Raw genomic sequence first — 22,835 nt, 5'->3', positions numbered from 1 at the left:
AGGCAGCATGCTGCGGAGCTACAAGGAGCGGCTTGGAAGGCGAGCACCCAGCTACACTGTCCAAGAGAGGGATAAGGATGCCCCACCCGGGTCGCACACCCTGGCATGCATTGACGACATTAGCATCTCCAGGCAGGGCTGGGAAGACCACCCGAGGCACATATCAGCCATACTACAAGCCCTTCAGGAGGCAGAGCTCACAGCCAACCCAACCAAATGCCGGCTGGCCCGGCAAGAGGTGACCCAAGTAGGAGTGGGGCGGTTGAAACCACTCATTGACAACAAGCAGGCCCTGGTGCAATGTGCCACCCCCATGACAAAATACCAGGTACAGCTGTGATGAACTAGGAATGTTCTTAATGTTTTCTCTGAATACTGTTGGTGCCTCGGTGTCCCCTATGCAGTCCTGAAGTATCTAGGTGGTGGAATAAGGGTATGTGATTGCTGCAGAGCAAAGGGTCAGTGCACCTAAATGCCTGGCACTCTGTCTCCTAGCAACTGATGGCCTGGGCCCCTCCTCTGCAAAGGTGCCAGCTAAAGATGTTGGAGACAAAGGGGTCCGGTGACCTCCTGGCCCGGGAAAGGAACTGAGCAGAGGAGGAGGGGCTGGAGGGGTTGTTATTCTGGAGCTGGCTGGGGACGAGGAGTGAAGTGCAGATGTGGGGGTGTGGCTCAGTGCCCCCCAGAATGGACTCGGCCGAGGGGTCCGGTTCGCTGTATCTACAAGCTCTGTTTTAGACCCTGTTTCTGTTATTGAATAAACCTCTGTTTTACTGGCTGGCTGAGAGTCACGTCTGACTGCAAAGTGGGGGTGCAGGACCCTGGGGCTTCCCCAGGACCCCGCTGGGGTGGGCTCGCTGTGGGAAGCTCACGGAGGGGCAGAGGATGCTGAATGCTCCAAGGAGAGACCCAGGAGGTGAAGATGTGTGAGCTTCTTGCCCTGAACAAGTCTGCTCCAAGGGAGAGGAGGCTCCCCAAAGTCCTGACTGGCTTGGTGGGGAGCAGTTCCAGAGCATCGCCCGGTGACTCTGTGACAACAGCGCTTCCTCGGCCTCGCGGGTTACTATCAGCACTTCATATCCAACTTCACTACCATCGCAGTGCCCTTGACAGACCCCCCTGTGCGTACTCCGGAGGGTGGGCACTGCCTTGTCGCCCCTTTCTCTCATCTTCCTGTGGCGGGCCCTGCGACAGGGCATTCCCCGCCCACCCCTCACCCCAGGCCCTCCGGACCTTTTTATCGGGCCCCTGTTCCGCGAGCCTCTCCAGCTTCTCCACTCCCATATGCCCAGCCGGCTGTGCACCCTGCGGCCAGTTTGCTTCCGAACCACGCCCAGGAACCAACTGTACATGCTTGTGCTCCACACGTTGCATTTCCTCACCCTTTCGTCCCGCCCTGACACAAAGTGGCTGGACTATTAACCACATGTGGAGGGTGAGGAGCGCCAGTGGGCTAGCCTCTATTCCACCTTGGTTCCAAGGCCTGCTGGGGACATTGGTTGATGGCTCCTTCATGGAAGCATGAGCACAGGCGTATATCTGGCACAGTTCATCCCTACATCCAAGGCCCGCCCCTTCTGCGGTGTGAGGGAGAACCTGGCACACAGCTATCATGAATGTGCCAGGTTGCAGCCCCTATTCTGGCACTTCCCCCCGCACCTATACCCTTTTTGCACACCCTATCCACGGCCCCACAAAGTCGCGAGATCTCCTCGTCAACCACCTCCTGGCCTTGGCCAAAGTCATCATCTATAACACCAGGAGGAGGATGCTGGATGAGGGGGGTGCTCTGCGACTGTGGGGCCTATTTCCATTCCTCCCTGGTTTCATGCAGCTGGGCAGAGTTCCACTGGGCAGCATCCACTGGCTTCCTTGACAGCTTTGAGGAGCAGTGGGCACTGTCCGGGATCCTCTGTTTGGTGTCCCCATCCGGTACCCTTGTTTTGAACCTTTGACCACCACTCCCTACCCTGTTTTCTCATTAGTTGCCCCATGCAATCAGTTCGTTCCTGGGTCCAGTGGTCCCTCTCGCTAGGCTGGGGGAGTGGCCTTTAGAAGTGGGTGGGCTTGTGCCCACCCACCTCCCAGATTTTCCAATAAGGCCCTTGACAGACCTGGCAAGGAACACTAACCCAAGGAAGGTCCCGTGGTCGGTGACCTGCGAGAGGACCTCCCAGGAGCTAAAGGAGCAGCTGAGCTGAGAATCCATGCTCACCCACCCTGGTTTCACCAAGAAGTTTACATTCCAAACAGAGACCTCCGAAGTGGGCCTAGGCTACCCCAAAACATGGATGAGGAAAAAAAAAACCCAGAGGGTACCTCAGCAGGGAGTTGTTCCTGTGAGAAATCACCTACTCAGTCATCGAGAAGGAGGCCCTAGCAGTGAAATGGACGCTCTGAGGTGCTATTTGTTGGGGAATTAATGCCTTTCAGCTAGTGACTGACCATGTGCCGCTACAATGGCTGAACACCATGAAAGACACCAACCCCTGGATTATGCGGTGGTACCTCTCCCGGCAGCTGTACAGCTCTGAAAGCCTTCACCAGGTCGGGTAAGAATCATGAAAACACAGATTTTTTTCCTGAGAGATTGTGTGCACAAGAACCACAGGACCATGCCCCTGCACCGATTCTGAAGGAGGGAGGTGTGACAATGCGTATTAACCCCTCATTGGACAGGACGGGGGAAAGAAGCAACCCTGGGCTCAGGAGGACCCACTTCTCCCATGCTGAGCGTGCTCTGGTTGGAGGCAAGGTTTAAAAGGCAGCTGGGCAGCTCGGTCAGGGCTAGGTAGGAAGTGACTCAGGGAAGCTGATGGAAGGCACCATGAGGTAAGCAATAGCCTCCCAGAGCCTTAGGTCAGAATCCAGTGGAGTGGGAGGGCCCAGGTTCCCCTAGCCCACCTGAGAACTGCACCCATAGGTGGAGCTGCTGCCCGTGAACTGAACAAACTAGCTGGGGTTGCTGCTAAGAACTGTACCCATTAGTCAGCGCTGCCCTCGAGAGCAGCATCTAATAGGTGGGGCTGCCACCAGAGATGAGCCATCGGGTGTACCTGCCACCTTAGGCCCTAACTGCTAGGCAAGAGACTCTGCTTCCTGCCCACACACCATAGTATGTGTCCATCTGTGGTGACAGCCTCACATGACCACAGGGAAACCTCTTGGGACCCCACAGCTGTTTGCAACCTTTGTTTCCCTTCACAGAGAAGCACTGCATCATTTTTAATGAAGTGGTGGTAGCTCCTATGACCCAAAATCGTGCGGAGTTTTTTATTTTGCCTTATCTGTCTCTTTATACATCAGAGTCACTGGGGACTACAAGTCCCCAGTGACTCTGACATCAGTTTCTAACAGTGCAGGCACTCTTGCTTTCAGTTTTCTGGTGGATGAAATGTCAGCAGGTGACAGCCTGTGCTTCCTGGCATCAGAAAAGGTTCAGAGAAGGACAACTAAAATGACTAGGGATTTGGAATGGGTCCCATATGAGGAGAGATTAAAGAGGCTAGGACTTTTCAGCTTGGAAAAGAGGAGACTAAGGGGGGGATATGATAAAGGTATATAAAATCATGAGTGATGTGGAGAAAGTGAATAAGGAAAAGTTATTTACTTATTCCCATAATACAAGAACTAGGGGGCCACCAAATAAAATTAACAGGCAGCAGGTTTAAAACAAATAAAAGGAAGTTCTTCTTCACACAGCTCACAGTCAGCCTGTGGAACTCCTTGCCTGAGGAGGTTGTGAAGGCTAGGACTATAACAGGGTTTAAAAAAGAACTGGATAAATTCATGGAGGTTAAGTCCATAAATGGCTATTAGCCAGGACGGGTAAGGAATGGTGTCCCTAGCCTCTGTTTGTCAGAGGGTGGAGATGGATGGCAGGAGAGAGATCACTTGATCATTGCCTGTTAGGTTCACTCCCTCTGGGGCACCTGGCATTGGCCACTGTCAATAGACAGGATATTGGGCTGGATGGACCTTTGGTCTCACCCAGTACGGCTGTTCTTATGTTCCCTGGTGCCTTTCCATAATTTAACATATGGATCAGAGTCTGACTTCGCAGCCTTTTTCAGTAGGCACTTTATAATTCTGACACCATCTTCCACCTAAAACCCTGGATTAGGGACTGTGGGGACTAGCAGCTACACGTCTAAACCTGTACTCACTGCAAACTTCTTAAATTCATGTCCACTAAACTGCAGCTGTCTAGCAAAAATAAATCTGATATGCACCTGCTATGACCCTGCTTACTTGTAGTATCTTCTAGTAAGGCTGCCCTAGGGAAGTGAGAATCATCCTCTAGGACAAGTACAAAGTTTTTTCCAGCCAATGTAAACAAATCAATGCCTGCCATGCTCCAGGGGGCCAGTTTTTCCTATGCCACAACATAGGCTCTTTTGCTTAACTTAGCTTGTATTTTTGGCACATGCAACAAGCCTTGACAGGTTCTTCAATGTCACTGTCCATTTGAGGCTAATGTAATACATCTCTGGCCCTTCTCCTAGAATTGTCAGTCCCTAAATAATCTTCATGTATCCTTCTTAGCATATTCTTCTGCAACACTTTAGGAATCACCATCCTGGTGCCGCTAAACAGGACCTGGTAGTGACAAACCCACTTCAGTTGGAAATAGCCTTCAATACTTTCTGCAGGGCCTCATCCTGAGCCGTAGGTGCAGCAAGCCCAGTCCACACTGCATCTGGGACTGGACAGTCTTTTGTCCCAGGTCCCGATTGTGATCTGGTCTCTTGTCAGGTGCTCAGTTAAAATGGCAAGACTGGCTCTTCAGTCTTAGATCAGTCACAAACTCCTCTTGCATTCACTCTTCTTTTTGTTCTCTCTGCTTAAAACCATCTCTCCTAGGGTTCATTTTGACTTGCAGTGCACCACTCCTCACCTATCTGTGCCACAGTTCCATAGTTAGCCTCCCCTGCCTGAGCTAACAGCGCTGCAGAACCAGCTGCTGTGGGAAATAAGGCTACCTTCTTCTCTGCTGGTGCCCATCGCCCGCAGACAGAGTCAAGCCTGGTTTAAACCTTCTCCAGTTGTTTCAGCTCTGGTGGGGCTTTGGCCTGCTCCATTCTTCTACTCAGGGTCTCCTCTCAGTTTGTACCACGTGGGGTTCAGCGATCATGCGGTGCCTGTCAGAACTCTGCTATAGGCAGTGTCTGAGCTCTAGCTGCTCAGCACTGCATAACATGAGCCTCTGCACACTCCAACAACTGGCTCTTGCCAGAGTCTTTTAAAGGTACACTTCCCCACAGGCTGGGCTTCACTCAGGGAACCTTCCTGGCCCCAGGAGGGCCTGGCCAGGAGCGCAACTGCTGGATGTTAGACACTATAGAGCTAGAACTGAGGCCCGTAGAGGTTCTGGGTTCCCGACACCTCCACATTGCCATGGGAGGCTTAGGTGAGGTACCCACAGGAGGACCCTGTGAGGCTGAGCTCAGCAGGAAGTACCACCCAATGGGACTGGAGTGGCAGCCCCTTACAGTCCCCTGATTGGCCGATACCTGTCTATAAACCAGGAAGCCATGCAAGCGAGTTGACTGAGTACCAACACAGACTGACTGCCTGAACTCCAGACCCTGTGCTCTGGCTTCTGGCCTCGGTTTGTCCTTGACTTTGCTATTCGATTGCTGTCTGTAACCTGGAGCCCGGTCTCCTGGTAACCCTCCTGATGCCTGATTCAGTTCACCCTCTGACGCGCCTCACAGTGATCTCATGGTACCTGACCCCTGCTCTGACCTATAGGTCGTCCCAGTCATGACACTGTAGCCAGAGCAGCCTCCTGTCTCGGCCCCTCCTATGCCCGGACTGGTCTCCCCGTGGCCCTGGTGTGTCAGCACCCTAAACCCCCCTGGAGGAGTTGGTGTCCTAGGACAGTCCGTGCCACCAGTGAGACTCAGTACTGAGTCTCGGAACAGGCTGGGAGCACAGGGCAAGCGCTGGGGTCCCAACTCCGGACCTGAGTCTTCAGTCCTGTCAGCATCCCCAGGCACAGATCCTTGGGTTGCCAGCCCATCCCCCCCGTTGGGCTGCTGGCAGAAGCTCTGCCCAGCCCGCCGCCCTTGAGCTCCGTGATAACCTTTGGAGTCTGTTACAAATTCCCTTAATAATTATCTAATGTTCTTGTGTGACGTTGTGTCCCGGCGAGCCTGGGGCTCATGGGGGCCAGACAGCATAGCTAGAGGCTGGTGGGCTGGTGGCATCGCATCCAGCTAAATCGCCACCCACAGCTCTGCTGGTGCCCTTCAATCCCAACTGTAGCCACCCAACAGCCCTCGGTCCCCACCCAAGGGCCCCCCTGCGTCAGCCCTGGGCTGCTTTCCTCCTGCCAGGCTGAACTGGGGAGGAGTCCATTAGCCGTGGCAGGAACCCCAGCTCCTCTGACCAGTCACAGTCTGGCTGTCAGCTTTGCGCCACTGGCTTTTCTGAAGTCCCCTCAATGGTTGACTAATCCCAACCCTCCCCCTGGCTTTTAGGGGAGCCAGGGATGCTTGGCCTGCCGAAAATGGCTTTGGGGCTCATGCGGGAGAGGATCAAAGTGACACCCAAGTGCTGCCAGGGAGAGCGGGCCACCACAGTGCAGCCAGAGCCAGTGCCCAGAGAGACACATCCTCGTAGGGCTTCAAACCAGGGTGAGCTGCACCCATTATTATACCAGTGCTGCATGTCTACACTGAGGGGCTGCAGGGGGGCAGCCATGCCCATGGGGGCGGAGCCCCAGCCTGAGCGCACCCCTGCCAGGCACCCGTATGGTCGCTGCCCCCCTACAGGTGTCCCAGTCTGAACATGTCCCTGCCTGGCACTGTGCAGGCCCCACTCACCTAGGAGAGCCCTAGCCTGAGGGAGCCCCATGGTGACACTAGGCAGCAGCAGGGGCGGCTCTAGACATTTCGCCACCCCAAGCATTGCGGCATGCCGCGGGGGGTGCTCTGCCAGTTGCCGGTCCTGCGGCTCCGGTGGACCTCCCACAGGCATACCTGCAGAGGGTCCGCTGGTCCTGCGGCTCCACTGAAGCCACAGGTATGCTCCACCGAAGCCGCGGGATCAGCGGACCCTCTGCAGGCACGTCTGCGGGAGGTCCACCGGAGCCGTGGGACCTGCGGACCCTCCCGGCGACTGGCAGAGCCCGCCGCAGTATGCTGCCCCAAGCACGCGCTTGGCATGCTGGGGCCTGGAGCCGCCCCTGGGCAGCAGGGATGGGGTCTGGCTGATGCAGCCCTCCTGGCACTGCCAATGCTTCCTGAGGGCTGCTGTGGAGCCAAGGCAGCCCAGCAGACCCCAAGCAGCAGAGCCCAGGGCCTGTCGTGCTGCGCGCTGGGGTCTGATTGGCTGCTTCCTCTCTGTCTCTGGTTCCTGCAGTGCCCGCGTGCCTGGGGAACCAGCTGGAGGCCAAGCTGGACAAGCCAAATGTAGTGAACTGGATGTGCCACCGCAAAACCGAGGACTACTTCACCCTCTGGATAAACCTGCACATGTTCCTGCCGCTTGGCGTCGCCTGCTGGATTGACAACACCAGGTACCTCCCCGACCCCACCCCAGAGCTCCCCTTGGAAGGTCCCTGCCAGCCCTAGCTCGCTGGCACCGTGCCAGCTGGCCCCATAGGGGAGCCCTTTGACTGGCATCGGGGCATTGGATGGACCCACTCACTCAGCGCCATTGAGCGTTGCTCTCCCTCTACACTCGCAGCCACATCAGGCCAGGTCCATCCAGGGCGTCTGAGATGCAGCTTTAGTCAGGGCTGCAGGGAACCCAGCAGCCAGGGCCTCCTGGAACTCCCAGCTACCTCAGCGAAGACAGGATTCTCCTGGGATTGTCCTGTGAGCACAGAGCTGTGACACCAGCTCGGAGCCCCGGGGTGGGAGCCCTGGCCACAGCAGCCTGCTCGGCCCCCAAGCTGCGCAGGCTCCTTGCCCTGGGGACTGAGCCCCAGGAATGCAGGGAGGCTGCATGGAAGGAGGTTAAAGTGCAAATAAAGAGCTCTGTTGCACTGGGAGTCCCTTGAGCACTCAGCTAGTGCTTGGGGTAAAAGCCCTGCTCCCAGGAGGGACAGGGGAGCTGGGAGAGCCACAGCCCCCCAAAGAGAAGCAGCTCTGCCCCATCCCTCTGTAGGGCCCTGATGCAGCCATGCCTGAAATGCTGCATCCCCTTCTGGGCACCTCCGTCCCGAAAAGCCATCCCCAGGTGCGCGCGATGGAGAGGGAAGCAGAGGAGGTTCACGGGCCGGGGGGGATGGGCTCTGGGGAAGGGCAAAGTGTGGCCACTTGGCTGGGACTGGGGGCTCCCCAGAGGGACATGGCGAGGGTCTGCAAATACCTGAAGAGCAGGGAGAAGGTCTGTAGAGCGAGATGGGGTGCGACGAGGCCTAGAAATGAGCACTAGGAAAATGGAAGTGGAATTAAGGAAAGCTCCTGGCCAGTGAGAGCTCCCATAAATCTAGCGCTTATAAATCTAGAGCCATGGGCTTGCAAAGGCAGGCCACTGAACTCTGACTAGCCCACATCATTGAATGGTTTCTTAACCTTCGCAGGTGTTATATTCACAGCACACAAACTGAAGTTAGACACAGCTTTATTTCTTAGCCTCCAGAACCCTACCACACCAAAACCAGAGAGAGACAAAGCAGGCTGCTCCCTAAGGCAGAGGGGCCCAAATTACTCTAGGTCAGCTCTTTGCAGTCTGGCTGCTGAAGACCCTCATCACACACTTCCCTACTGTGCCCTCTACCCTGCAAGCAGCCTGGGGAAAACCCCTGAGAACATATTGTGATAGCTTATAATTTTAACAGAGTTTCCAATACACCATTTCAGGCCCCAATTCCGTGTCCTCCCATCTGCATCCAGTGCGGGGTCAGGAGGACTGAGGGGCTGTAAGCAGGGTCCTGCTGTTCCCATGCAGCAGAGATTCAAGCTCTCAATTTGCATGGAGAATACACTGCCTCTTCACCAGGTTCCATCACACCATCTGGGAGCGAGGTGCATTTCCTGGAGATCTGCAAGTGAACCCATTGCCTTGTTAAAATGGGCCTTTTAAGGAATGTTCTATATCTGACCCTTTTCCCATAACCCTCTAGTTCCCAAATGGCTGGTTTGTTATCAGTCAGTTTCCATGCCACTAAAATTTACCACCAACATTCCTTGAATGTTCATCTAAGGAAGTTAGATTGTAATTAAGCAATGTCAGTCGGTGCTTTTCCTACCTTGGTCACCATTTGCCCTGACTCCCATTCCTTGCAACGGGGCTGTCTCTGCATTCCTTCCCCGAGGCACGCTCTAGGCCAGGCTTTGCACTCTCCCAGCCTCTGCCCTGCGCTGCGCGGCTGTTCCACCATGCTGGTACAGCTTCTGGGGCTATCAACAAAGACAAAAGACATGGACAGACATGAGATGCCCCAAGGGGGGGCTAAGGCTCTCTCTTCAGCTCCTTCTGGGAAGCTTTGGCCCCAACTGGGCTCACAGGCTAATACGGAAGAATAGTCCCATCAAAAGTCGATCAGCATTGTGACCCTCCTTTTCTGTTGTGAGGCAGTGGTCAGCTGAGGAACTCCTGCCTTGCTCCAGGGGCTGAGGACCAAAGATCTGCTCACCCACCAGCTATGCTGGGTTTGCCCTTTTTAAGCGCCTCCTTCCAACTCTGATGCCTCTCACATCAGATAGGGTGGGGCCACTCGAGCCCACAAGAACTCATTAACTCTGTGCTACCCACACTGTATACCACTTCACAGGAACCAAAGCTACCAAATAGGATTGAAGATTTAAAAACTAGAATGATGTAAAATTAACATGGACCACACTACATGGATTAAAAACTGGCTAACTGATAGGTCTCTAAATGTAACTGTAAATGGGGAATTGTCACTGAGGGGGTATGTTTCCAGTGGGGTCCAGCAGGGATTGGCTCTTGGACCTATGCTATTTAAAATTTTATCAGTGGCCTGGCAGGAAACATAAAATCATCACTGATCAAGTTTGCAGGTGACCCAAGAATCGGGGAAGTGGTAAATAATTACTAGGACCAGTCACTGAGTCAGAGCAATCTGAATCTCTTAGTAAACTGGCAAGTAAACTTAGTCGTATTAAAACACAATCAAACCCTATAGATTTTAATATGGCTAAATATAAATGTATACATCTAGGAGGAAAGAATGTAGGCCACACTTCCAGGATGGGAGACTCTATCTTGGGGAGCAGTGACTCTGAAAAAGATTTGGGAGTAGTGGGGATGATCAGCTGAACATGAGCTTCCAGTGTGAGGCTGTGGTCAAAACAGCTAATGCAGTCCTGGGCTGCATCAACAGGGGAATTCTGAGTATGAGCAGAGGTTATTTTACCTCTGTATTTGGGACCGGTCCAACCGCTGCTGGAATCCTCTGTCCAGTTCTGGTAGCCACACTTCAAGAAGGATGTTGAGGGGTCCAAAAAGAGCCACGAGAATGATTAAAAGATAAGAAAACCCACCTTGTTGTGATAGACTCAAAGAGCTTAGTCTATTTAACTTAACAAAGAGACGGGAACAGTGATTTAATAATGTAGCGGAGAAAGGTCTAACACAAGCCGATGGCTGGAAGTTGAAACCAGACGAATTCAGACTGGAAATAAGACATCGATTTTTGACAGGGAGGGTAATTAACCATTGGAACAGTTTAGCAAGAGGCGTGGTGGATTCTCCATCACTGGCAATTTTTAAATCAAGATTTGATATTTGTCTAAAAGACCTGCTCGAGGAATGATTTTGTGCTGGTTTCTGGCCTGTGCCCTACAGGGGGTCAGACTAGATGACCCAAGTGGTCCCTTCTGGCCTTGGAAAATTACGAGTCTGCAACGACACTCCTGCCCGCAGTGAAGACGGACACTATGTGGCTAGTGGAAGAGGCGTCCCTAGCGGATAGCTGCTGTTTCCCTTTGTTTCCAACGGGACTGGTGCCACAAGCTGCCTTTGGGAAAATGGCTCCCGTTCCTCAGAGGTTTCGCTGGTGTAGCTCTCTGCCTTCGGTTTCTTCACTGTTAGCATTGGACCAGCTGATGTTTAGAGGGTCACCGTAGCTCCTCGAGCTCAGGTGATAGAGGTCTGGGCTGGGATCTATTCCTGGCTCTGGGAGGGGGCGTGGGCTAGTGGTTAGCAGCAGTATTCTGAATGGTAACATGTCTGTGACTGGGGTCTGCTGTTAGAGACCTGGCTTCTATTCCCAGAGTGACAGGCAATCGCCTCAGTTACCTCATTTGTACGATAGGGAGGCTGGCTCTTACCTACCCCCAGGTGTTGCTCGATGTGAGTAGATGAGGTGAGAATTGACCTCATGGTCTCCTGGCTCCCACCACAGTGCACCTTCCCCTAGGCTGTTTTAATGAGGACCGCTTCCTCCTCCCCCAAACAGGGAGCCTGCTTCGGTTACGCTGTAGTACACATGAGGGCTCTGCTAGCCGTGTGAACGTGAGGCCACTGCTGAGTTGAGGTTGCTGGATTGTTTCCAGCGGGTCTGAAGCCACAGACTGCGCTCGAGGAAGAGGGCTGCCCCCTGTGTTCTAGGGTTAGGAAGCTGTCAGAAGAGATCCCATGTGACGGCGCTTAGCTCAGCTGGGAGGAGACGGCCAGGGTTCCCGGGGTTGAGACGCTCTGAGTTCCAGGGTCGGGGGCTCTCCAGCGTGTTAAAGCTGTGCAGCTTGGACAGACTCCTCTGCCGTGAGAGCCAGGCCTGGCCTGGCGGCCACAGGTCAGAGCTCAGCACTCGACAGCTCCCCCGTCCCGGAGCGCAGGCTCCATTGTGCTGGAGTTGGGAAGGGTAGAGATGGATTCACCAGGCCTCTCCATGCAAGCAATGAACCCCCTCTTCCCTGCAACCTCAGACATGGGTGCTCCCTCCTTGTCCCCACATGCCAGAGGGGGAGTCTGGAGGGCATCCCTGCCCCCCCAGACCTGAAATTCTCCTACATAAACAAAACCTTTACCTTTGACGAGTCAGGCTGGGTCAGTGAGGCAAGCCCTAAAAAGCCAAGTTATGGGGCACCTCTTCGCCATCCCTTAACCCCACACAGCAGGTCTCCTGCATTGTCACCAGGGATTTCTGCCTCTAGCTAACCAGGACTCATCTCTGCCCATTGCAACGCACCTGAGCTGCTCTAGCTCACCTGGGAGGGCTGGGGCCGATGCAGGGATTCCTGGGTGAGATCCTCTGGCCCGTGATTTACAGACTGGTCACAATGTGCTCCTGGAGCCTGAATACCCATGAATAACACAAACTCTTAACAGCCACCTCTTCGGCTATTAAGGGCTGACACGTGCCCTGTGGCGAGCAATGGGCCACAGAAACAAGCCCTCTTCACAACCCCCAGCCTGAATTCCCAAGCAGGGTGTTTCCTATGCAGGATGGGGGTTGCCTGGATTTCTGTTCCCACCCAGAGGATCTGCCACCCACCTGCCATCTCCTGTCCTGTCCCTGCAGAGTGGTGTATAACCGCAGCACCGGCAAGATGTCCAACGCACCTGGGGTGCAAATCCGTGTGCCCGGCTTTGGCAAGACCTACTCTGTGGAGTACCTGGACAAGAGCAAGCTGGCAGGTGAGGGGCGCCCTTCTCCCAAGGTGTCCTAGGTGAGGGGTCACCAGGGTCTGGGGGGAGCTCCCGAAGGTGCTGATCCTGCTGCTGCCACCCAGCAGTAGAAAAGGGTCCCTAGCTGCTGCAGGATTTGCCCAGGCCTGGCTTTGCAGGGCTCTCTGAAGCACAGGACCATTACCCCTTATCCCTGAGTCTGTCCCAGCTCTGGGACCTTTGCACATCCAGACCCCACAGCCGGGGGGCGGTGGGAAGCTGAGAGCCAGGGAGGCAAGATCTCTGCATACCCCATGGTGCAGTGACCCGTGTCTGAGAGGAGAGGGCTGTCCAATGCCACTAGGGAGTGAGGGGACCCAGAGCACAGTGCCCAGAATGAACTGAGCAAGCGCCTCTGGCCAGAGGAACCCAGACACTGGGCAGGCCAGACAGGAGCTTGCCCACAGCCAGAAAGTGGGGAGGAACGCAGTCTGGGTGAAGGGCCAGGGGCCCCTGTGATGCTTTGGGGTTCAACCCAGGCCAGCGAGAGGCTACGTCACCACCTGCCCCACAACTCTGGGTGCCTGGAATGCTCTGCCGTGTGGCTCACAGCCTGGACACCCACAGCCAGCAGACAAGCTGGCAGGTCACACCCTGGCTTCCACAGGATGCCCCCAGCCCCAAATTTCCCCCAACCCATCTGCCCTGCACTGCCCAGCCCACTCCTAGAGCACTCACAGAAGTAATCAAGTTTGCTGCTCCTTTAAAGAGACAGTAAACAGCAGCTTGTTAATTTAACTAGGGATTGTCTGACACTCGTGTGTCAATCACAGCACTGTCAGATCATATTTAAAAAAAAAAGAAGCACGTTAAACAAAAAGCCATAGGGTTAAGTGCAGGGCCGATGGGTTGGGGGAAATTCGGGACTTTAGGGGTTGCAGCCCATGGCCCCAGGCTAAGGAAGGCCTTGGCACAGCAGGGCTCAGGCAGGCTGCCTGCATGCCGTGGCCCCACGCTGGTCCTGGAAGCGGCCAGCTGCTGGTACGACACTGAGTCCCTTGGCGGAGGGGGGACCGGGGGGGCGGAAGGTGGCTCTGCACGCTGCCACCATCCCAGGCAGCTCCCATTGGCTGGGGGTGGCGCTTGTGGGTGTGGGCAGCGCACAGAGACACACTCTCCCCCTCCCCCCAGGGGCCACAGAGACGTGCCAGCAGCCAGTCACTTCCAGGAGCAGCATGGGGCCACGGCATGCAGGCCGCCTGCTGGCCTGTCTGTATCCCTTCTACTTGGTAAAAGCAGCAGAGAGTCCTGTGGCACCTTATAGACTAACAGACGTTTTGGAGCATGAGCTTTCGTGGGTGAATATGCACATGCATCCAACGAAATGGGTATTCACCCACGAAAGCTCATGCTCCAATACGTCTGTTAGTCTATAAGGTGCCACAGGACTCTCTGCTGCTTTTACCAAGTAGAAGGGATACAGACAGGAAGGGTTACAAGCAAACAAAAGCAAAAATACATTTCTGAGACTAAAACTTAATTCCCACAAGTGACAGGCTTTGCCTGAGCAGGTTTCTCACTTTGCCTCAGCTCCCATTGCCTCAGCTCCCAGAGATGGTGGAAGGATCCAACATTCGGTGATTTCAGAGCGCTGGCACTTAGTCCCGCACGTGATAGATGCTAAAATGGCTTTCTCTCTCCTCTCATTCCCCGTGGAGTGGTCTTTTCCCAGGTACCCTCCGGATGGCTTTGTTTACCTTTCATGTAAAGGTGCCTTCATTGTCTCTGCCTGATGACCACGTTCCTTTGTCTGGGACAGAGCGGGTTATGCGTTGCTTACCAAACACATGTTAAGAACATTATTCTCGCATACATTTATAACTCTGTGTACACACCCCGTACATACACCACACAGTGAGCGTCGGGACCTGGGTGTTACCAGGTTGTATGTACAGGTTATGACAACAGTGAGTTAGGTAACTGAGTCTCAGGCCTGGCACAGAGCAGTCTGTCACCCGTCCCGTAGGATTAGTCACTGGCTACTCTGCAGACGTTGGTTCAAAGTCCCCCTGAGTCCACAGACTGAGGAGCATCTTTTCTGCGCTTAGCATCCATGCTCCCCTAGTGGTTGCTTCTCCCCCATCTGGGTCACCCAGGCCAGTAAAGGGTTCTGCTACCCCTAAAGGTGGGAAACCAGGTCTCTTACCATCCTGACTCTTCTGTCTCACAGCAGAGTGCTGGCCCCTGGCTACCCTCATCTGTGCCAGTATCTCACTGCACCCGACAATTTTTGGGCCACAGAACCATCCAGCTGTGTCTCAGTTTCCCTGCTTTCAGTGGCATTCTGGCCCACAGCTGTGCCAGAGTCTTACCACTCCCAGCACTCTTCTCTGTCCTCAGTGGGGCATTAACCCACAGCTATTTACTTAGCTATGGCAGGGTCCCCCACTCCTAGCAGATCCTGCCACAGACACACTCAACCCAGACTCAGTTTCCCCAGTGAGGGTTTGCCCCCTCGACCACTGAATCTGGCCGTGGCAGGCTTGTATCTGAGCCCTCAGTCTCAACCCTGTCACATTGTTACAGAAAACAACACATCAAAAAAATCACTTCCCACATTCCCCCCGTCAGAATCCCAGAGTAACCTTTAGTGTCCGGAATGCCTCAGGCTACAGGCAGAGTGATGGGGTCCATCATACACACATCTGGTGGTCTGCTAGCCCCTGATCAGGCATACCATTATGTCCTTCCTCCTGGGTCCCATGCGTGGGACTTGGCCCTCCTCTTCTGTGTGAGCTGCCTGCGTTGGTCCTGGTCAGCAAGCCTGGCCTCCAGCTCCATACAAGCATGCAGGACAGGTTATCTGCTGCCTCGTTATGTGTGATATTCTTGCAGTGTCATGCTCCACCATAGCAGCTTAGAATTGGATCCCTTGGTTTAGTGCAAGCAAAGCAATGGGGAGTGGTCAGTTGGGACCCTGAACTTCTTGTTAAAGAGAAGCTGCCTGAGTGCAGATAGCCTAACCGGGTATGGGGGGAAGGGTTGTTAGTTTTCTTTGATTGGATTAGTATAGCACCTAAATCAACATCTGGTGCATCTGTACAGAGTTCAAAATCTGGACTAGCCAGAAGAGGGTTTTCTTCACCTTATCAAAACCCTCATGAGACGCTACACCTGTGTCTGGCTTTGCCTTGTTCCGTAATTTCACCTACAGCTTTGTGATACATTTCACAGTGGTATTAACGACCGGAGTGTTGTTAGATTCCAAATGATCTATTACATGTCACCTTTTAAATAAATATCATGGCAGCAGTACGTGGCTGGGGACCCCCAGCTCCCACGCTGTGTCTGCACCAGGAAGTGCTATCTGTCTCCCCCTCACTCATTCACTCTCTGGGCTGCCCCCAACTCCCATGCTATGTCTCTAGAGCCTCCCAACCCCCTCCCTGTACCTCCCTGGAGCCCCATAAGCCTTGCCTTGTATCTCTGGGGGTCCCCCTACCTCCATGCTGTCTCTCTTGGGGTCCCTCCAATCTCCGTGCTGTCTCTCTGTAGGTTACCTATACACCCTGGTGCAGAACCTGGTGAACAACGGCTACGTGCGGGACCAGACGATACGGGCTGCCCCCTATGACTGGAGGATTGGACCCAGTAAGTGCAGGGTTGAGACCAGCTTCCACCTCAGTCCAGACAGTCAGGGAGGGAGGCGGAAGGGCACCCACACAGGTATCTTGGCGCCCCGGGAGAGCCCTGTGCCCAGGAGGGAGACCAGGCCAGAAAGCCTGACAGGGAGCAATGTGAAAGAGCCTGAAAGAGACACCCTTGAGGAGAGGGGGGGCCATGCTGGGAGAGATATGGGAGGAGGAACCCCGCAGGGAATGATCATATCGTTGGGACAGGGGGGGACCCAGCAGGGAGTAATCCTCTCATGGGGGGGGGCCTGTATGAGTGCCCCCCAGTGCGTTTCCTCTTCTGCCTCCACTGGAAGGTCCAGGCCTGGGTTCCTGTGTCTCTCATTGTGCTGGGTTCTAGGGACCTGCCCCCGGCTGGGCTCCTGCTGGCCCATGGCACGATGCCCCTCTCTCCCCAGACCAGCAGCCTGACTATTTCCAGAACCTGAAGGCGCTGATTGAGGAGATGCATGACACCTACCAGAAACGGGTCTTCCTGCTCGGACACAGCATGGGCAACCTCAACATCCTCTACTTCCTGCTGCAGCAGCCCCAGGCCTGGAAAGATCGGTTCATCGCGGGCTTCATCTCCCTCGGTGCCCCCTGGGGCGGGGCCGTCAAGGCCATGCTTGTCCTGGCCTCCGGTGGGTAATGGCTCCCACTGTCCACTTCCTGCCTTCCCTTCACGGACCAATGGGGAGGTGTGAATCTGTTGTAGAGCCCCCAGGTGGGCAAAGGTCTGCAAACGGCTCCATCAGGAGCTCGCAAACCACCTGGAGTCTGACCGCAGTGCCCCTGAAGGAGCAGGCGTCCAGTCACAGGGAGCCTGTCCAGGGTTTGCTGTGGGTAGCATTGCCTCACTGGCCAGGGACGAGCACTTCAGAGCAGGCAGGGGAGGAAACGCCTGTTGTAGAAACAGAACAACAGTAAAAAGACTCCCACTGAAGCTCTACTTGTTATTGCCTGCACACACCATGCACACCCGCCTCCCAATTCACTCCACTTACAGCTCCTTGGGAAACAGTTCCCTCACCCCAAAATAGCCCCTTGCCAGGTGGTTAGGGCAGGCAGGTAGGATGCAGGAGATCCAGGTTCAAGACCCTGCTCTACCTGATTTTGGGGAACTTGAACTAAGCTCTCCCTCCTCCTGGGTGAGAGCCCTAATCAGCAGGCCAGGGGCTATTCTGGGGCAGGCCTCTCTCAGACTCTCTCGTTGAAGTTCTTCCACTTTGTGTAAATAATCCCTGGGCCAGAGAAACTGACTCTATAACCCTGCATCAGGGCACCCCCCCTAGAATGGCAGAGATGTGAACCTATGTCTCCTACATCCCAGGTGTGCACCCACCCCAGTGGCCTACAGAGCCTGGTGCTTTTGTTCTCTGGCCTGATGACTTGTAGTTATACAACGTGGCTCATTGGTTGGTCTGGGGTAGGTCTCTCACTCCACCAGAAATTCCATCATGCACCAGAGTCCTCTCCTGATGAAAGCTGCATCACGGCCAATGAGTCCCCATTGAAACAAATTGACATTTCTCAACAAAAAACATTTTGTCAAGAGTTTTTTTGACCAGCCCTATGCCCACCCTCACTCACCAACTGGCTCCATTCCCCTACACCCAACCCTGCCAACACAGCCGGTCCCTTCTCCATTGGGTCTGTACTCTCTTTACACCACGTTCAGAAGATGAGGAAACCAACAGATGCAGCTAGGGTCCAAAGAACAAACTAAGCAAGGCCTAGCTCTGTGTATAAGCTGCTGCTCTGACAGGGCTCTGGTGGCTTCTGCTGCAGAAGACAGGGAGGTCCTTTAAACTATTTCCTCTATATGACACCTCCCCACTCTAATCCTCCCATAGCCCTACCCGCATGAGTTCAGAAACACCTCCCCACACACTACCTTCCCTGAGAGGCAGAACCTCTCTACTTCCCTCCCAGTCTCTCTCCCATTCAGAACATGACTGAGCCCTCACCCAGTATTGTCAACCCCAGAAGTTCTAAAATCATGAGTTGGACCTGAACAAGTCATGAGAGTGGCTTAAAAATCATTACATTTTGAAAAAAAAAGACATTGTGGGTGCTTTTCCTTTGCCTTCTGTTCTCTGAGCCTTTAGGACTGCGTTAGAGTCATGTTTTCATGCCTTTCTCCACAACAAGGAGGGTCAGAAACTTACTTTTGGTTTAAAGGATGCTGACATTCTCCGGAATAATCACAGGACTCCATGAGCAGGGTCTTTTCAAAATACACCAAATATGGCAAGACTTGCAGTAAAACCAGGGGAGTTGGCTCTTCTGACCAACACCCTTGGAAACACCCTCCCCCTGCAACACACACACAGAGACAGCTTAGAAAATCTAACACAGGCTTAGGACCCTTTCTCTTCCTGCTGGACACCCAGCACTACCAGCTGAGAAACTCCCCCAGCACAAAACCTTGTCCCCATACCCCCAACACACACACTTCTGGTTGGGCTCAGAGAAGCAGGGACAGATGCCCAGCAGGGAAGGACTGTGGCTGTAAGGAGTGGTGTGGGGGATTCATAGGGAGCGCTCCCCCCTTAGAGTTAGTGCTGACTCCAATGCCCCAGTGCGGTGCTACAGGGTGCTGTGCTGCAGCAGGGCAGGGAGCTCTGTAGGGGGCGCCCTCCCCATGCAGTCAGAACTGACCCCAGTGCTACAAGGTGCTGAGGGCTGTGCTGCAGGATGTTCCATCATTTGGATTAGCCAATAATCCAATAGTTTTACCTCAAAACAATATTCCTTTTGGCCTCCTGCCCTGAATTACAGCGTATCTGTTGAGTAGCAGCCTTGCCCGCCCCCCAGTGATGGCTGCATTTCAGTAGTGAATGATTTCTGTATATATAGTCTGTACACGGCTTTGGGACCCTTGGGACATCTGTTAATTTTGCTAGAGCTGCTGTTCCTGACGAGTGCCTTTGTGAATTGCAGGAGATAACCAGGGCATCCCGATGGTCACAAGCATCAAGCTGCGTGAGGAACAGCGCATGGCCACCACAAGCCCCTGGATGTTCCCAACCAACATAGCCTGGCCTGAATCACACGTCTTTATCTCTACGCCATCCTACAACTACACATACCGGGACTACCGGCGCTTCTTCCTCGATGTCAACTTTGAGGATGGCTGGTACATGTGGAATGACACCAAGGACCTGCTGAAGGGGCTGCCTCCTCCTGGCGTGGAGACCTACTGCCTCTATGGCACGGGCCTCCCAACAGTGGAGACTTACATCTATGATGAGCACTTCCCCTATGAGGACCCCGTGGATGTGGTCTATGGGGACGGGGATGACACCGTCAGCACCCGCAGCATGAAGCTGTGCAACCGATGGGCCAAGCAGCAGGAGCAGCGAGTGCATGTGATGGAGCTGCCGGGAGTGGATCACCTCAATATGGTTTTCAACAACCAAACACTGAGCTACATCAACGAGATTCTGCTGGGCAGCTCCCAGGCCAGTGCGGAAGAGCAGCGAGGGCAAAAGACCCTCTTCCAACCCAACCCGGAACCAACACAGGCCAGGAAGAACCTCTCTGGTCGGAGGGCCACTAAGAACCCCAAAATGAACTGAAGGCAGTGAGGGTCAGCTTTGCTCCCAACCAGCTGCCCTCCAGCAAAGGGTTCAAATCTGAGTGCCTGTGGAGGGCAAAGGAGCACCCACTCCTGCTATGACTGGCTTTTGTTTTGTGAATGGTGATTAATCACACATTAGAGGCTTGTTACTTGCATATTATCAGATGGGTAATTAACTACATTGCCAGCTAATTCCATCACGCTGGCAGGTGTCACCATGACACTGCCATCACTGGCCAGCTAGTGTAATGCCGACAGACCCCAGTTGTTGTCAAGTGGGATCGAACCTGGGACTTGCGAAGTTTAGTGTATGAGCCTCTACTGCATGAGCTAAAAGCCACGTGGCTCTTAGCCAAGGCTGTAGCAGACTCATTAATCTCTAGGTGATCTAGGTGCCACTAGCCGGAGAGAGCGCACCACACTCACCAAGCCACTCTGGCCACAGGGCAGTCCCAGACCGTGCCAGGTCTGAGCTGTGCCCCCTTGGTCCCTGTGCTGGGCTTGCAGCAGCCAGGCTTGGATTTGCACCCCAGAAATCTGCACCCCAGCGGCGCTGCAAAGCAGGGGCCTCACTGAGAAGCTGAGCTGTTCAGCTCAAAGAGAACGAATCCTGCCCCCATCCTAGAGCCAGAGAGCCACAGGCAGCTGGGTAACTGAGTGCACGTGCCAGGCCCTTTAAGGTCTGTGATTGAAGCTGACTGCAGTGAGGGGCCAGTGTCCCACGTCTGGGGTCTCACCAGGCTGTGCACAGGGACCAGAGGGAGCACTCTCCCTCGTGACATTCAGACAGCATCTGCCATTGCACAAATGGTCACTGTTCTCTGCAGTAACTGTCCAAAGCGCTCTGCTTCCAGGCATGCCCTTATTGCCGGCTGCAACGGCACACGCCTCTGGGGCTGGGCCTTTGCTAACTGCAGCCATCACAAGCCCACCCTCACTAGGCCTAGTGGGAAGCATTGCTGCAGGAGACTGAGAGCTGCCTCTGGCCTGTGGGAGAAGCACCTCCCTGGAAGGATCCGCTGGAGCAGGGGGCTGGCCCCTGCATAAAGCACTGAGGCCAGGCTAGGATCACTCCAGCCAGCCCAGGCTGGGGCTTGCAGAGCAAGCAGTGGCCTTGACGTGCTTGCCCAGGGCAGTGAGGAACGCTGTGTAAACATCTCTTTGCCAAAGGTGCCCCTGTTTCTCTCTCCGAAGGTGTCAGAGTCCCAGGAGAGCCTGTTGTGCATACTGCTGAGAGTATCCAAATGCTGAATCCCCATGTGCTTTAAGCTGCTGGAGTCTGAACAGAGCCCAGGCACTGCCCTTACTGGGGGTCTCTAGACCCACTCCTGGGGTGCAGATCCTCTGTCTTAGCACCCCTCGCCATGGCTCTTTACTAAATTGCATTAGAAATGCACAGGTCTATGCAAAAACACTAAACCTCCACGCTGTTCCCTGCCTCACTATCCTCACCACTCCCGAGCATTCTGTGAGCTGGGGTCACAGTCCTGAAGTCTAGAGGCATCCAGGGTCCCTCTGCAGTGCAAGGCTGGTCTCGCTCCCCATGCAGGTCAGCGTGCTCTCACCTTAGGGCGTCCCGCACCTAAACCGGGCTCCCGTCCCACTGCTAGGAGCCTGTGCGTCTCTTTCTCTCTCCTGCCAAGAACTCCCTGTGCAGCTCTGTAACTCTTCCCTTGACCCACGCCAAACGTTGTGGGTTTTAAGGTCCAGCATCCACACCTTAGGGGCTTTCTTCTGGGCTGTGGGGGGGTGTCTTCCACTCTTCACATGCAAGCCCCCTCTTACAGGCTTGGGGGAAATTGATTTTCCAGCTTCAGCCAAGCTCCTTAGCCTAGCCTGTCATGAGGTCCCTGGGTCTGGTCTATGCCCCAGCCTGTAACCAGTCTGCTGGGAGTGCCTCTGTAGTGGGCCAGGCCCCAAGGCCCCACACCATTCCACCGGGGCAGGCCTGTGCCCTCCAAGACGAAGAGACTAGGCTGTCAGCACCAGTGACCCCGTCTCTCTTCGTTGCTCCCTACACCGAATCCAGCTCAGCCAGACTCCTGCGGGAGATCTGTGCTGTCCCCCATCAGGGTGCAGTGCTGTCAGTAAGTATTCACAGCGACACAGGCAGCCTCTCCAAACCATGGTACCATCAATTGGTCACCTGGCTACAGAACCTGAACACACTGGGGTTAGCTCAGATAGGCAGGAGTTAAGCCATAGTCCACCCTGCCTAAGCCAGCGCCACGATGGGCCAGCCAAGCTGCGGTGGGCTCATCTCTGGTGCTAGTCTCTGTACTTGTTCCTGAGTCCCTCCAAAACGGCCACCCCAATTCCAGCCTTCTGACACCCTTCTCTCCAGCTCAGTTCCCAAGCCCCACCTGCTGGGTTTCCTGTGTTAGGTATTGATCATTCAGTCCTTGGGGCGTCTCTCTGTCTTGTTGGACCCCTGAATTGAGCCAGTTCTTCAATGACTCTCTTCATTCCAGAGACAGCGAGGTGACACTCACACCTCCTGCCTCCTATGCTGTTCCAAGAGCAGTGTTGGCCATTTCACACCCACTGGGTAGCAATGCAACATAGAGGGAAACTGAGGCACACATACTATTTATAAAAATATTACAGAAAATTCCCACTTTGTCATATCTCTTCCCCCTTCAAGACTGAACTGAGCAGGGTCACTTTAACCAGTGAGCTGGGGAAGTTTGAACACACAAATATTCATAGATGCCACAGCCTATTTCCAGTATTGCCAAATGTTAAAAATCATGAGTCAGGCGCACAAAAAATCATGAGATTGGCTTTAAAATCATGAGATTACGTAAAAATAATAGCTTGGATGTTCTTTTTATTGCCTCTTCTTTTTGAGCCTTTAGGGTGCACTGGGGTCACATTTGGAAGCTTTCTCTACCGCCACGAGGGCTAGAAACTTACTTTTTCTTTAAGAATGAAGGCTGGATTCATCACATCTCCACTTGACCTCAGGAGGTGGGGCTTTAAGGAAAACAATAATTATCATGAGACACATGACAAAATCATGAGAGTTGGAAACACTGTATTTCCAA

General features: G+C 54.2%; 1 protein-coding gene across 1 annotated transcript; it reads left to right on the top strand.

Moving 5' to 3' along the window:
* The first annotated feature begins 7 nt into the window (after positions 1-7).
* LCAT (lecithin-cholesterol acyltransferase) lies at positions 8-19,886 on the top strand. Its single transcript, XM_030581958.1, has 9 exons — positions 8-328; positions 2,434-2,552; positions 5,265-5,410; positions 6,486-6,641; positions 7,369-7,525; positions 12,446-12,561; positions 16,087-16,182; positions 16,622-16,846; positions 19,149-19,886. Exons 1-9 carry the CDS (start codon positions 8-10, stop codon positions 19,784-19,786), a joined length of 1,974 nt encoding a protein of 657 aa, XP_030437818.1. The 3' UTR covers positions 19,787-19,886.
* Positions 19,887-22,835: the final 2,949 nt, after the last annotated feature.

The sequence above is a fragment of the Gopherus evgoodei genome, chromosome 12, assembly GCF_007399415.2.
Source record: "Gopherus evgoodei ecotype Sinaloan lineage chromosome 12, rGopEvg1_v1.p, whole genome shotgun sequence".
NCBI lineage: Eukaryota > Metazoa > Chordata > Testudines > Testudinidae > Gopherus > Gopherus evgoodei.
The sequence above is the reverse complement of the archived record's forward strand: the minus strand, read 5'-3'. Positions and strand labels throughout refer to the sequence as shown.